The sequence below is a fragment of the Manacus vitellinus genome, unplaced genomic scaffold (genome assembly GCF_001715985.3).
Source record: "Manacus vitellinus isolate BGI_N305 unplaced genomic scaffold, ASM171598v3 scaffold_13_pilon, whole genome shotgun sequence".
Lineage (NCBI taxonomy): Eukaryota > Metazoa > Chordata > Aves > Passeriformes > Pipridae > Manacus > Manacus vitellinus.
In genome coordinates this window covers 12,287,654-12,301,905 of record NW_021938999.1, presented here as the reverse complement: position 1 = coordinate 12,301,905, position 14,252 = coordinate 12,287,654, and the positions used below count along the sequence as shown (strand labels likewise).

Here is a 14,252-nt window from a genome sequence, read left to right as displayed (position 1 = left end):
GCCTTCATCTCAGTGCAGCACAGTGCTATATCAGTTACTTACCATGCCACTAGTGTGTAGCGTTCTGCAGGGGAAAAGGCACTGGGTCTAACCATATGGAATGTTGTGGGCCTGGTCAAAGATGATGGGTCATTCATCTCACTCTGATGTGGGATGTGTTGATTTTTGACCCATTGCATCAGGTGCCATCCCAGCTAAAGACCAAATGGATCCTCCACAGCATGGCACCGTCACTCTGAAGGACAGCTGACAGCAGGACTAGCTAACTATGCTTGAAGAGCTAGAGCTCCCAGTCTTCTTACACCTACTCTTTATTTCAAGGTAAATCAACTTTTTGTTGTTGCTAGAGTAAGAGCTCAATACTTAGAGCTGTTTCAAAAGGATGGACCTCTGAAAAAATATTGTGTGATAATGATTGACTGTATTAGAAATTGAACTGCTAATTGCTATTCCCTCTATATCATCTGATATTTTAAATATGACACAATCAATTGAAACTTTTTATCACCTGCTTGTTTTCATAAGTATTATTTCCATTTATTTTAATTCATTGTTTCCTTTTAGATTTTGTTTACTGCAGTATAAAAATTAATTGAATTTACTTGTTCTCATTGATCATGTTTCTTTTCCATAAAAGAATAGAAGAATAATTGAGTTAATGTTATATATTTGTTCTATGTACACATTCAAAAAAAATTACCTCTCCTGCAAGTATTTTTGGAATTTTAGCTGTAGGATGTTTTGAATCTTACTGAGTTAGCCCAATTAGCTTTAGTTCTCTGTACCCAACCTGACCACATTTAGCATAGTTCAATAAAACATACAGAGGGAGAAGTCAGGTGTCACATGAATGGTAAGAATCAGTTCTCTGCATCCTCCTAGTCTGAACTCTCAGAGAAGTTCTCCACTGTTACATCCCTTTGAAATTAATGAATATTTGACACCTTTGGAACTGAGACCCCGGTGTAGAAAACTGATAGACATCTCAGAGATCCCAGTAAGAGAAAGAAAAAAACACAGAAAAAGAAAAATCTACTGCTACAGTAAATTTATAGAGTAACTTTTCTAGAAAGGCAAACTTTTGCTGAAGTGTTGTCACATGGATGTTGATAAGGTGTCTGTGGAGTCAGTTAATGCTCTGAGAGTGCTCATCAGCCATCTGTTCTGTGACTTCCAAGCATTTAGGAAGGAGAAGGGTCTGTGCAGTGCTTAGGACAGCTTTGCTCAGGAAGACATATGCAACAAGGATACTAAAGCACAAAAAAACCCCAAAAACAAACAAACAAACAAACACAAAACAAACAAACAAACAAAACCAAGAAACCAAGTGAAAGCTAATGAGCTTTCACCCATTAAAAGTGAAAGTGCGACAAGTGGTGTTGGAGGGATGTTGACTTGCCCTGAACATGCTTTAGATTAAAAAGCTTTATCTTTGATGCTGTTGAGTTCCTCCCAGCAGCACTACCACATGCCGTCACTGCAGAAATCAAACTGTTCCCAGGCTTCAGTTTAATTATACATACACATCTGCCACAGAGGTGAACATCATTAAAAGTTCTAAGATTTAGCAATAGCTACATTAGTTGCTTATGATTTTGCAAAGTGTGAAGAACTTTTCCAGTAATCAATACAAAATAGTGAGAATAATGAAGATGGAACTGTAGCAAAAAGCATCCCCGTGGCAGCAGACTAATAATCAAAGGCTGGTTTTATATTCCTGACATTATGGAATATGCCAAATTCAGGATTTTTACTGAGAAAAAAAAAGGGGAAACAAATCAAGACTCTCTTGCAAATGCTCTAAGTCCTGTTTGATACGTTACTTTTAGAAAACTGAACTTTTCAACAACAAATCCTGGCTAAAGTGTAAGGCACATGATATCTGTAAGCATATTTTACAACAAAAGCATACTTAAATTTGGATATAAGAAGGAATAGATACAATGAGTGTGATGTGATTTGTCTTTTGTTACAGGATATCTTCATCAAAAAGGAGAAGTACAATAAAATGAAGCTGGAATTTGCCTTGATCTGGGGAAAATAAGTTTTTTTCACTCTAATATATTTGAATCCAAAATCTTTTTTTGGTTCTCAGTGATTTTTAGTAAAGTCACAACACAGAAACCATCACAGCTCTGATTTCCAGGGAAGCTCATTTTGGAAGGTGGTAAATACAACTTACAATGCAATGTAAAAAATAAGTTTTCTAGCACTAGTTTTTGAGGAAATGTAATTCAGATTTTTTAAAAACATGATTGCTACTGTACCTCAGCTTATCTATTTAAAATTAAATAATTAAAATTTCGATATGTGTTGGCTGTACCTTATTACAGTTTAAATGACCAACACTGAATAAGAAGTAATTATATTGGGGAAACACTAATTTTGCAGAGTAGATGAGGTTATGTATTTTATCTCACATGCTTACATGTTGCCACAGTGTTTTCCTGCTAGCATGTGGCTGAATGGTGGTGGTTGCTCTTTAATACAAGCCAGTAACCCTACTCTCCTTTCCAAAACTAATGCAGGCCTGTACTGACTGTCTTTACAAGGAGTGTTAATAAAGAATTATTTTAAACTAGTAGGAAGATACTGGAGTCTTCAGAAAGTGGGCTAGAGCTTATGTAGTGAAGCTGCTACAAGAAGGGATGGCCGTCAGGCACATGGGTGAGCCAAAAGCCACTCATGGTAAGAACAGGCTGCATGAAGAATTTATAGGTGGATCTAAGCTGACTATTATTATTTCAGATTTTAAAAGTGTATGTGGATATGGAGGTGAGGAGTGTTTATATGTATATAATATTTTCAGATAGATACTCTATAGATACTCTGTACTCTTCTGTAGAAGGCATAGGAAGTTGGACAGTAGGGGTTTGGGAGTTTGGGGAGGGAGAAGTTGAAATGTGGAAGTGGGATGAGGTTGTCAGACCTTATCCAGTATATGTATCTGATTGGATGTGAGTTGATTAGAAGGCTGAGCAGCACTAGTACTGTATTAGTACTCAACAGCTGAAAGCTGTACTTTGGAGAACAAATTTCAGTCCTGTTGATAAATCAGTATCAGTATATGAACTGATGCCAATCTGGTGACAGCTGTCATTCATGTGGAATCCCACTGTCTCTGGTGGGAAATACTCACAGTGTGTAAAGAGCACCAGGAAGTCAAGGGAACATGGGGTGTTGTGAACTGGGGTCAAACTAAGTGAAAGTCCACTGCTTCTCACTACCAGCTGTAGAAGTGGCTGCAGAAGGCTAATGCTGTTGAGTATGCGCTGAATACACATTATTAAGAGACATTCTTAATAATTTTAAGCCTTAACTTTCTTCATGTAGAGGATTTGGTCCCATACTTACGCAGAGCACTGTTTAAAAGTGAAAGTTAGAAGGGTGCGTGCAGTTTACACAGGAAAGTGCATTTTGCTTTTATGCCTCTTCGTGTGGAGTTTCTGTTACACTTACAATGTGCTACAGATGCATTATATACTCTTGAATTCATGAATTTGTAGCAATGGTTGCATGTGCTTAAATACCAGTGATAATTCTGGACATTTGAAACACAACAATTATCCATAATCAGTCTCATGTTGAATAACTGATAATGCTATATATTCTTTAAAAGTCCGCTTTGTTTATACTGGGGAAAAGGATGTTTATTTCAACTGAGAATGCAGATCTTATGTGAAGCAATATTAAAATCTCCAAGAAATACATGAAAGATATAATGTATGGTTTTCTGTATGAAACTAAGCCTTCACCTGTTTAACCTAACACCTAGTCTTTGGCAGAGGTGAGAGACTATCTCATCTTACATGAGGTCTAGGTGTAACAGCTGAATTTAAATCTGAAGAATGGATTTTAATATTCTTTCCAAGGTTTGTTACCTTTAGAGATTTTTGCTGCTGTAACATGCTTTTGTACACATATGGATCTCCAAATTTTTTTTAAATCTTTCTTTGGATCTTTTACTTCTCTGGCATCCTATATATGTTAGTTTTTTCAACATAATTTCATGCTGTGTGAATAAATATTACTTTTTATTTGTTTTGAGTGTAGATGTTGTCATTTGTATGTTGCAGTTTGTGCCCATAACCTCCAAGCTACATATAAGTCCGCATTCTCTTTGTTTAGGGGAATAATTGAATTCTTTTTAATTGAGGATTTTAAAAAAAAAATCTTCATTTGATGTATATGTCATTTTTATTTGATTTATAAATACTTATTGTATTTTTAATTGATAGTAAATTTTTTCTGATAACTCCAGGATAACCTGTTTTTAGATGGAGATAGTAAATAAATGGGTAAAAAATGACCTTTCAGTTTAACTGGTAGTAATTTTTTCTGACAAGAAGTTATGGGCAGTGCACCAGTACCAGTGGTAGAGAGCGTTGCATCTACCAGTATTTTCTGAACAACAAATCAGGGTAGTAAATTGATTTGGGCAAGCCTCAAGTCTTATATTTAGCTCTGAAAGGAAAAGTACTTTTTAGATTTCACTCTTATTAGCTGTATAGAAATATAACAGATAATAAAAAGGTAGCCATCTGCCATCCAATAAGTTATTACATAAGTTTCTGCTACAGAATCTTTAATACTGAAAGTGATGTAGCCAGGCCTATCAAGGATGCCTGTTACCTCAACTTGAATTTGCAGATGGAAAGTAATCTGTCTACTTGTTAATATAGCAGTTTTTATCCAGGCACCATAGAGTCAGTAAACATAAACTTCCCCAGGATTACTTTTTCCAATATACTTTTTTCCTTTTTAAAAGCACTATCAGCCTATAAATCAAGATTACTGAACAGCCAGTGTTTCACGACAAATGGCTCAAGTGCTTTTACAGTGCAAGATATTTCAGTTGAAATGAATTAGGTATAGTGGCAGAAAAAATTACCTCATTACCACAGAATTCTAGGAACCTTAAATACTGTGTACAAATAAAATTCCTGTTATGATTTGTCTGTAGCAAAATATTACTCTAGTGCTCTCATGATTTTAATTTTCTTTCTAAACTCACCTTAGAAAAATAAATAATAAAGTCAGTACTACTCTTCCAGCTGAATTCATTTTTTGAGTGAAAGAGCAGTCTTCCTGTTAGATATCTCAGTTTAAACCCAATTTCTGTTTCTGACAAAACAAATGAACTCTTTCTCATTAGCTTTTAAGCTTACCTAGGAAGATCCACTGAGGTGTTTTTTTAACCTGCTATTAAACTGAGAATGAGTTTTTTAATGAAAGATATTCTGAAAGCTGGTATTTTAAAAAGTGTGTTCCAATATCCTTTGAAATGCTTGTTTTTATTTCATACTTATAAGGTTTTTAATGTTATGCTGCATAAGATAAAAACAGTGTTTACAATATGTATTTCAAATTACCTCATTTTATGAAAAAGACATATCCAGAGTTTTAAACATTTATAAGCTACGACAGTTAAAATTCAGGGAAGTCACCGAAGCAAGTTATCAGTCAGTCAATAACTAAGGAAAAGGAGATAACTACTTGTGTAAAAGAGGTAGCCAGGTCTGACCATTTGCTAACTATGACCAAAAACCAGGACAGCATTAAAACAAGTAATCCTCCCAAGACTTGGCCACTTTATCTAGACTGATGAAACAGTTATTTTTCTCCAGGCTTTTCTTCTAAAAAAATCTCTTGTATTATTAGGTTTTGTTGATGGGATGTTCTGAATGCTTCTTCCTAAAGGTGCGACTGCATTTGACACATCAATACCAGGTCATTTGGTGTCTTATCCAATGTCCAGCAAGACATTTGGAAGTCCTTTTGCTTAGTTCTTTTAATTTCAACCTAATCCCATGCTGTTTGTAAAGTATGGCAATGATCTCAATAGCTCCACTTGCATATATATATATATATATGTATGTGTGTGTATATATATATATATATTTCTATGTATTTTTTCTTAGAAATTATCCCTTGTGTTTTGTGTTTTCACCCCTTGTGTGTAGAGAATTTTCATATCTATCAATATTATCTGCAGACCTGAATGAGAATGGGAGCATAGACACCACTTAGCCTCCACTCTTTATGCACCAGAAAAAGCTGCTAACATTATTTTTTGTTTATTTCAGGTTTCTTTTCTCCATGGAAAACTCCAAAGCCTGTAAGTTCCCTTTCAAAATTATACGCATTCAGTTCATAAGATGACAGTCATTCAAGGCAAATTTCTGTAGGCTTTCGTCTAACCCTCCTGTTACCAGCTCATGAGACGCTTCTCAGCAGTGACACAGTGACACAGCATCAGGGGTGGCCTCACTGGTAAGCTCTGAAGGTCTGTTGCCTTGGAGTCTGCCAGCAGCAGTCTGGAGAAAGGAACACCTCAATGTTAAGAAGAGTGTCAAGAGCCAGAAATGCAGTGGCTTAAGAATAAGGGGTCTGGAGGAGAAGGCAGCAGAAGTTTGCAAATTCTTTTAAATTGACAACTTGCACTTTTTATGGTTTACAAGTGGCTTGAGTTTAACATCCTCAAAGTTATTGTTATTCTTTCTTGCACAGTAGATCTAGAGGTGCAAATAGTCAAGAGCTTGGACTAGATAATTTACTGAGGTGCCTTCTAGTCAACTTTTCTGTGTTTCTATGATTTTGGCATTAAAACACAAGGTATAAATACTTTTCCTCATGTAAGACTGCAAGCAATGATTGTATAAATTCTGTTAACACCACATTATATAATTTTTTGAAGTTGTGACAACATTCACAGTATAAAAAGAAATCACAGGCTATTTTTGGTTGTCTGGTTTGTTTTATTTTTATGGGGTTTTGTTTGGTTTTGTTGTTTGTTTTTTTAATTTGGCTTTTTTATTGAGATTGCACAGACCTTAAAGAGTGCTTAACGCTTATAAGAGGTGTGTAGAAGGAATAGAGATCTGACTGTGCCTGAAGGCTTCTAAGAACGATAGGAATAACAATAGCAATGTCTTTTGAAGGACTTACAGCTTTCTTATTGAAGGGTAGGCAGGGCAAGTATGTTGAATCTGAACAACTTCACATACTCTCATATTGGATCATGGCATGCTTAATGTATACCAAAATAATTTTTGTAGCCTGTCAAATACAAATAGCACTTAATTAATCAGCTGATGTAACTCCATCAGACTACTTCAGCTTGTGGTGCTTTTGATATAAAAGCCTAGGGGATGTATGCAATACATTGGAATAAGTATTGCATAAGTTGCTTTATTCATCTATGTAGCCGGACATTTGTGAAAGTAAATCAGACTATTGAGGGCTAACTTGTTCTCACCAGTTTACAGTTCCTGTCTGACTGGGGCATTCAACTTTTAATCTTCGGTAAAAAGTGAGAAAATAGAGAACTTGGAGCTTACTTGTTAAAGATCCACTTTCAAAGACCTCCTATTGTCCATACTTAGCTTCTTTATGTACATGTCAGATATATAAATATCAGCATATTATTGATGATTGCACAGTTTTGTTATATAAACAGTACAGTAGTTCATGCTTGAGTAGCACTTGCCAATAATCAGAATCTAGAGAAACAACCTAAGTGATGTAGTTTTTCTGCATGTCTGAGGAAACCAGGGATCACAGAATAATAATATAACACCATTGTATGAAGGTACTGTACATGAGTGAAGGCTAACTGTTCACAGTTACTCTATTTTAGGGTACTGTCAGCAAGAGATTTTACAAATGATTAACCAAGTTAAGGTCATGTACATTTTTCTGTCTGTCACCATTTTTATCTAGAGGAATAGTCTGACATGAATTTGTAGTGTCCAAGACATAAAGATAAGACTGAAACCAAGTGCCCCTGCAGCACTGAGTGTCTGCAGACAGTCTGAAGCAGTAAGGCCAGCACAGGAGGTTTAGAAATTCTCCCCAGCACCACAGCACAGACCTGTAGCTGTGTAACAGCAGAGTAACCTGGGCTGACAGATATTTCCTGTGGTTCCTATGTACAGAGTCCATATATTATATATGTATATCATATATAATAGGATTAGTACAAAATGAATGTGAGCAATGTCACCAAACCATTACCCCAACTTTATTTGATGCCCTGCACTCAATACTATGCCTCTTTTCCAAGAGTGTCTTCGTCTGTGAGCTGACATTATGATAACTCACGGAACACTATGTGACTATTTAACTAGTTGATATGGGTTTGGGAGATATAATTCCCCTTGTTTATCTGCTTGTGTAACTGGTTATGTTAGCAGTATTACCTGCAACTAAGAATGTTTAGCTCAGTTTTCAACTTCACACTCGAAGATATAAAACTAACCAGCAAGCAAGAATTAGGCATATGGGACCCAGCAGGGTTTTGCCAACTAATCTGAAGTCTCCTGTCCTTTCTCCAGGGAAAAGTTTGGTCATCAAAGATAATTATATTTTCCTTTCTCATTTTAAAATCTTTTTTAAAATATTTTAATTTTATTCAGTTTCACATTTTGAAAGAGGTAAATGATCTATTTTACCAACACTGTCCAAGAAATCAGGAAACTTTTACTTCTATATACACTTCTATATAGGCCCTTCTATATAGGGCTCCACATGTCTTTCTGTTCCATAGCAATAAGATAGATAGTTTGATTTCAGTGACTTGTATTGTGGGTTTTTTTGTTCTTAACTGAAGGTAAACCCCAAACATATTTCTCCAGTAATTTCCGTGATCATAAGGAACTTGAATTGAGCCCAGTTCTCCTTTCCTGTTTAGACATAGGTGTCATAATCAGTTTTGTTTCTGCAGACCTTTGAATTTACATTTCCATAATGCAATTCTATACTGAATATATGCTTATACATACCAGACATAATTTCTTGAGGGCTATCAGAAGTAGTACTCTGACATTCATGTAACTTACCACAGAGGCTAATTTACACAAAATAGAGGATAAATTTATCTTGGTATAAAGGGTACCTGAAGGTACCCAAGGTACTTTCCTGTACCTAAGCTATTTCAATGGCAACTCAGTTATTTCCATATGTCACTGTATTGCACAGGATCTACATACCTATAGTGCCCTCATATCAAATCCTAGTTGCATCTTTTGTACCTCGCTGAAAATAAATGTGTCTTCCTTGATCAACATAGCAAGTATTGAATACAGTGTTCCATATCTTCATAATTAGTACTTAACAGACTAATACTTTCATTTCTCAACTTAAATATCACATCCAAGACTTATTAATGTGTGAGAGTCATCCTGTGATTGACTGAGGTACCTGGATATTTCTTTTCTTCATTGTTCCAAATGAACCAGCCCTGCTTACTGCTGAAACTCTGACAGAAGCACAGCTGTAATTATAACACTGCTCTGTAAAAGAATGAAGTCCTCAGCAATTTAAAATGGCCAATATCCATAATCTGTTCATTCTTAAGTATGAACCTAGGAAGGTCAGTTCACCTGGGATATGCAGCATTACACTTACTCAGCATGTTAAACATCTGTAGTCCACACATGAATTATTCTGATGCAGTTAATCATCAGAATAGACAGCAAAGCCTACCTGCTGAGCCAAACAGCTTCTGAAACCAAGGAGCTAAAGACTAACAATAATCACAGAATTTGTAGACTAAGCTTGCTATAAACCTGCAATCATCTTTGATAAGGCTCTGCTGATACAACAATAGACATCAGTGGAATTTGGTTACAGTTCAGTTTGTTTCAGAGGCATTTTTTGTGTAATTAACATTGTTGGATTATGTGTGAGAACACACTGTTCAGGAGACTTTACCATCCTTGTCCTCAAGAGAAGTCAAATACTCATTTCCTGGGATAAAAATTTGTGTTTTGTTTAACTTAGCCTTTTCAAATAAGTTTGCTAATGCATTTTAATTAGTAGACAACTTCTTCAAAAATAAAAATGCAGATTCTCAAGCCTTCTTTTGCACAGCCTTTCATATCTTCAGACTTGATGTACTTGTGAGACTGCTGAAGACAGTCTTGGAAAAAGCACGGATTGAGGTGTCTTTCATGCACAGACAATACACTGCTGTGTACTTCTTTCCTGTAAATGGTCTGGAAGAATTGAAAGCTTTATCCTGTGCTTAGAAACTTGGTTGGATGATGCCAATTTAGTTTTTGATATACAAAAGGAACAGTAAGAAACCGTAAGAAATGAAAAAGACTCTATCAAACTAATGCTCACTTTTTCTCACTGTGTTCTGTATTTTAGCACTGAACACTAGATGCTCAAGTACCTGCTGTAATAATTTTCTCTTTGGTTTTTATTTCCTTTTGTTTTGGTTTGGGTTGGTTTTTTTTTAATTTTCAGTTGAAGCTGTAAATTCTGCTCACAGTTGCAGTAATCTACTTCCCCTGGGCAGGTAGCTATTTTCATGCATTCTCAGGAGATACAGCATTAAGATTATTCAGTTGCTACCCAGTCCAGCCCTTCTCTGTTAAGGGCTTTGTCTCATTGTGGAAGTCACAGTTTTTGCAAACCTTCATCTTTATTCTCCATATGTTTTTATTCCAGATGATGGAACGATGGGAGAATCAAGGCAGCCCTCAAACAAGTGTGTCTGCTCCAGCTATGCCACAGAATATTCCCTATCCGCCCGCTCTTCACAGGAGTTCATTTCCTGATTCAACAGAGGCCTTTGATCCAAGAAAACCTGACCCATATGAGCTGTATGAGAAATCAAGAGCTATTTATGAAAGTAGGCGTAAGTGAAAATCCTGCTGACCATTTAGTATTTTAAGCTTTTGCCTATGAATGTGTCACTGTTGACATAATTTTCTGTAATTATCTTTTGTAATTTAAAGAAAGAAGCTATGAACCCAGTAAACAGAGGCCATTATAAGTGATTCAAAAACTCTACACTTACATATTTTCCCAGCTCTGGCCTAGATTCTGGTGTTTGACTTTCATAGTGTATTTTTCTTATATTTTTGCTCTCCTCATTTTGACTGTTAAATCCTTAATGAAGAACAGTATATGTGCCACCATGTTTTACTGTGCTATTTTTCTTCATGGTTAACCAATAGGAAGATGTGAATTTATCAAGGAAAAAACAGTTTCACTTACTTTCCCTTCAAAGTGAAGTTTTTTAAAAAAATTTCAAGTGTATTTGTTTTTATAATAATGTCTTTGTCAAGTTTTCACATTATCATTGGTGGTTTGAAAGTAACCCCTACCACCAAGTACTATTTGAAGACCTATACAAAACAGTACTGAGCCATCAAGATTTCCATCTTGATTTAATTTCTCATGTTTTTGAGGAATATATCACATATTTTTCACAGCAAGGGCATTACTTCCTTTCTTAAAGAACATTTTAACTAAAAACATTGTTCTAAATTGTCTGGAGCTTTTGTACTTACTTATTAAGATAATTTCTTAAAAATAGCTTATTATTTTACTGAAAGCTTTTTCATCATAGTCATTACTTGCACATGCCACCTTTCAAATCATTTTATAAAGTACTTGAGCCTATAGATCAAATTATGTTATAGATTACACATAAAATATTCCAGCTGATCCAGACTAGCCCATTAATATTAGTTGAGCCCAGAGGTCTGGAATGTACAAATTTCTCCAGCATGCAAAGGGATAGTCTAAAGGAGATACATTATTGTCCCAAACACTGGTTGATGCCATTCTTACTTGCCTTGGCCCTTATGCATTAGTTACAGCATCAGCATCTCTTCTTTAGCTTTGCTACTTCCAGTCCCCAGCAGAATGGATATGCTGGAGGAACATCACGGTTCATTTTACATCAATTCTACATGAACTCTAATCTAGTGCCTAAGTTGCATCTCATATTCCCCAGTTCTTTGCCACTGTGGCCCGTGCCACCACTTTCTGCCACCGTGGTCCTGTTAGGGGAACAGTTTTCAGTAGAGATTGTCACCCTAATACTCACTTTCCATAATCCAAACTTTTTTTTTTTTGTTCTGGCAGGGGGGTGTTTGTGGGGTTTTATTTATTTAATAGGTACCTGAAATTAAGATCCCAAATTTAAATCTAAGTACTTAAATAAATTGTTGACTTTTTTGAGGAACCCTAAATATGGATTTGAGAACATACTTTGGACGCCTATAAAAAGGATTTAATCTTCAATTATAAACTATTAGACATAGGAACTAAGCTTTCCACGTAGCCCATGCTGGCTGGTATATTAATAAAGATCATGTACTAATGCAGTATGTTCCTCTGATCCAGATGTTATTCTTGATGGGCAGGATTCTCAAGACAATGTACAAATACAGGCTATAATTTTCAAAATTTTAGAACTCTTTGAAGTATGGATCAGAATGCTGTGTGGAATGGGTCACACAGGTTTGAAAGAAGCAGTACTAGCTTTGAACAAAGTTTGGAAATAGTTTTCAGACATCTCTCCTCTTTCACTTTTTCTTGTGCATTAAGAGCTAGAGTAAAAAATAAAAAATAAAAAGATTTACCTGAGCTGAAATGCTGTTCCCCAAAGTGCAAGGATTTTGTATATGATAAAGGGAAAATAAACCATTCCATAGTTTTTATCTGCTTCATACCTCTGCTGAAAATACACTTGGCTTCATATACTGCTTTAGGGAAAGGAAAACCCTTTGCAACCAGTCACTTCCCATATGGATAGCTTCTGGAGGTGAAGTACTTTAGCAAAAATCGTTTGACAGAGTCAGAACCATCTTCTGTTGTTAGTCATCAAGCCAAGAGTGCAGACTTGAAGCACACTGGAATTGAAACTCCATAGAAACAAACATCTTTGTAAGACAATTAAGAAAAAGTCATCAATGCCACATATATATATGAGATACATATTTATACAACGTCTTCTTTCATCTCAATCTCATATGAAGAGTTCTATATTAACAGAATTGCCTAAATATTAATGAAAACAAATAGGTTTGATCCATGTTTGCCCTCCATAAACCCATGGGAATATAGATCTGATGTCAACTACAAAGATTGGCTTACACCCCAGGTTATATATTGCACCACAAGATATATTACAGTATTCAATAAAATAATTAAGTGATTCATTATTGTTCATGGGTCCCTTCTATGAGTTTTCTGAGCACTTCTTTGACCAATATGAACTCTAGTTTTTTACTGATATAATCTGCTGTGTTCAGGAGCATATACTGCACCACAGGAAGAGCTTCCAACTTGTAGGTTGGAGTTATGCTAAAGCCTGTGTTTGAATGGTATAATTGCATTTGAAATCTCTCCAAGAGGTAACTGGAAATTGTAAATGAGCCTTTTTCATCCAGCTATCAAGAATAATTAAAAATCATGAAGCTACTAGGCCTAAAATAAGAAAGTGAGGGATGGAAAGCAAGACTGCAGTAATCGCTCCTCCCAGACTTCCAGCAGAGTCCCATCTTCTAGCTAATCCTGAAAACTTAAATTTGTTCTCTTCTTACACCTCTATCCCTTCAGCATTTTCTCAAAGCCTTGATTCCCAACCAGATCTTGTCTGTTATCATTCATATCCTTTAGTCATAAATAGCTGCCTCCAAAGACCTCTATTCTCCCTGACATTTTCTTTCATGAATACCATAAGCACACATCTTAGCAAATTCAATTTGTCAAGCCTTTGATTGCTTTTATTCTCTACATAGTGCTACTGTTTCCTGAAGAAAGAAACAACAGGGAGGAAATCCATTACTGAGTCAAGTAATTGTCATCTAATTTGAGTATATAGGAGAGACAGTTTCAAGACAGTAAAGTTTCCTACCATATGGCACTGTCAGGTTGGTTATCTTTGGTAAGATACCCTAAATGTGCACAGCAAAAGTTCAGCTACTTCATTTTTTAAGTACTTCTTATCTCAAAGCAAGTTTATCTTATCTCCTGGCAGGACCTTCTTTTCATCTTCATCTTCTAAAAATAGTGCAAAGAAGTGAACAATCATGACCTGGAAAATTCAGAAAGAAAGAGAGTGCTAGATTTTTGTTTCTCTTACAGTGAATCTCTGTAACTAAACAGTCCATTTTTGTACTGCTATGGCTCTGAATTTCTACAGATCCTTTTATTAGAGGGTCTCCCTGCAGTCAGCACTCGCCAGGACCTCATCAAAGCCTCACCAGGACCTCATAAAAGCCTCCTGCTCCCCAATCAGGGAGTTAAGCAAGTTATGCATCACAGTGTGGTTCTGTGGGGAGCACAAGTGACGTGACTCAAAGCAGAGCAAGAACTAGACTTGAGAAGCCTGATTTACAGGATTTTGCTCTAACTCATCCCTACCTAATGATAGCAAGAAATAGGCTTCAAGCAGGAAGTCTCAATGAAAAAGGATGATTTTCATTCTAGAGGAAATGTTTTTC

The 14,252-nt window shown here is 35.9% G+C and overlaps 1 protein-coding gene across 9 annotated transcripts in view; it reads left to right on the top strand.

Annotated features, from left to right (window-relative positions):
• Positions 1-14,252, top strand: part of MAGI2 (membrane associated guanylate kinase, WW and PDZ domain containing 2) — a 721,242-nt gene that overhangs the window by 623,042 nt on the left and 83,948 nt on the right. For 7 of the 9 annotated variants that reach the window (XM_018068096.3, XM_018068097.3, XM_018068094.3 and 4 more), the window contains 2 exons: positions 6,087-6,118; positions 10,459-10,642. In XM_018068096.3, the coding sequence (XP_017923585.2) occupies positions 6,087-6,118; positions 10,459-10,642 (216 nt within the window). Of the gene's footprint in view, positions 1-6,086; positions 6,119-10,458; positions 10,649-14,252 lie in introns of all 9 variants that reach the window. The other 2 variants (XM_018068098.3, XM_018068095.3) reach the window with 1 other exon arrangement.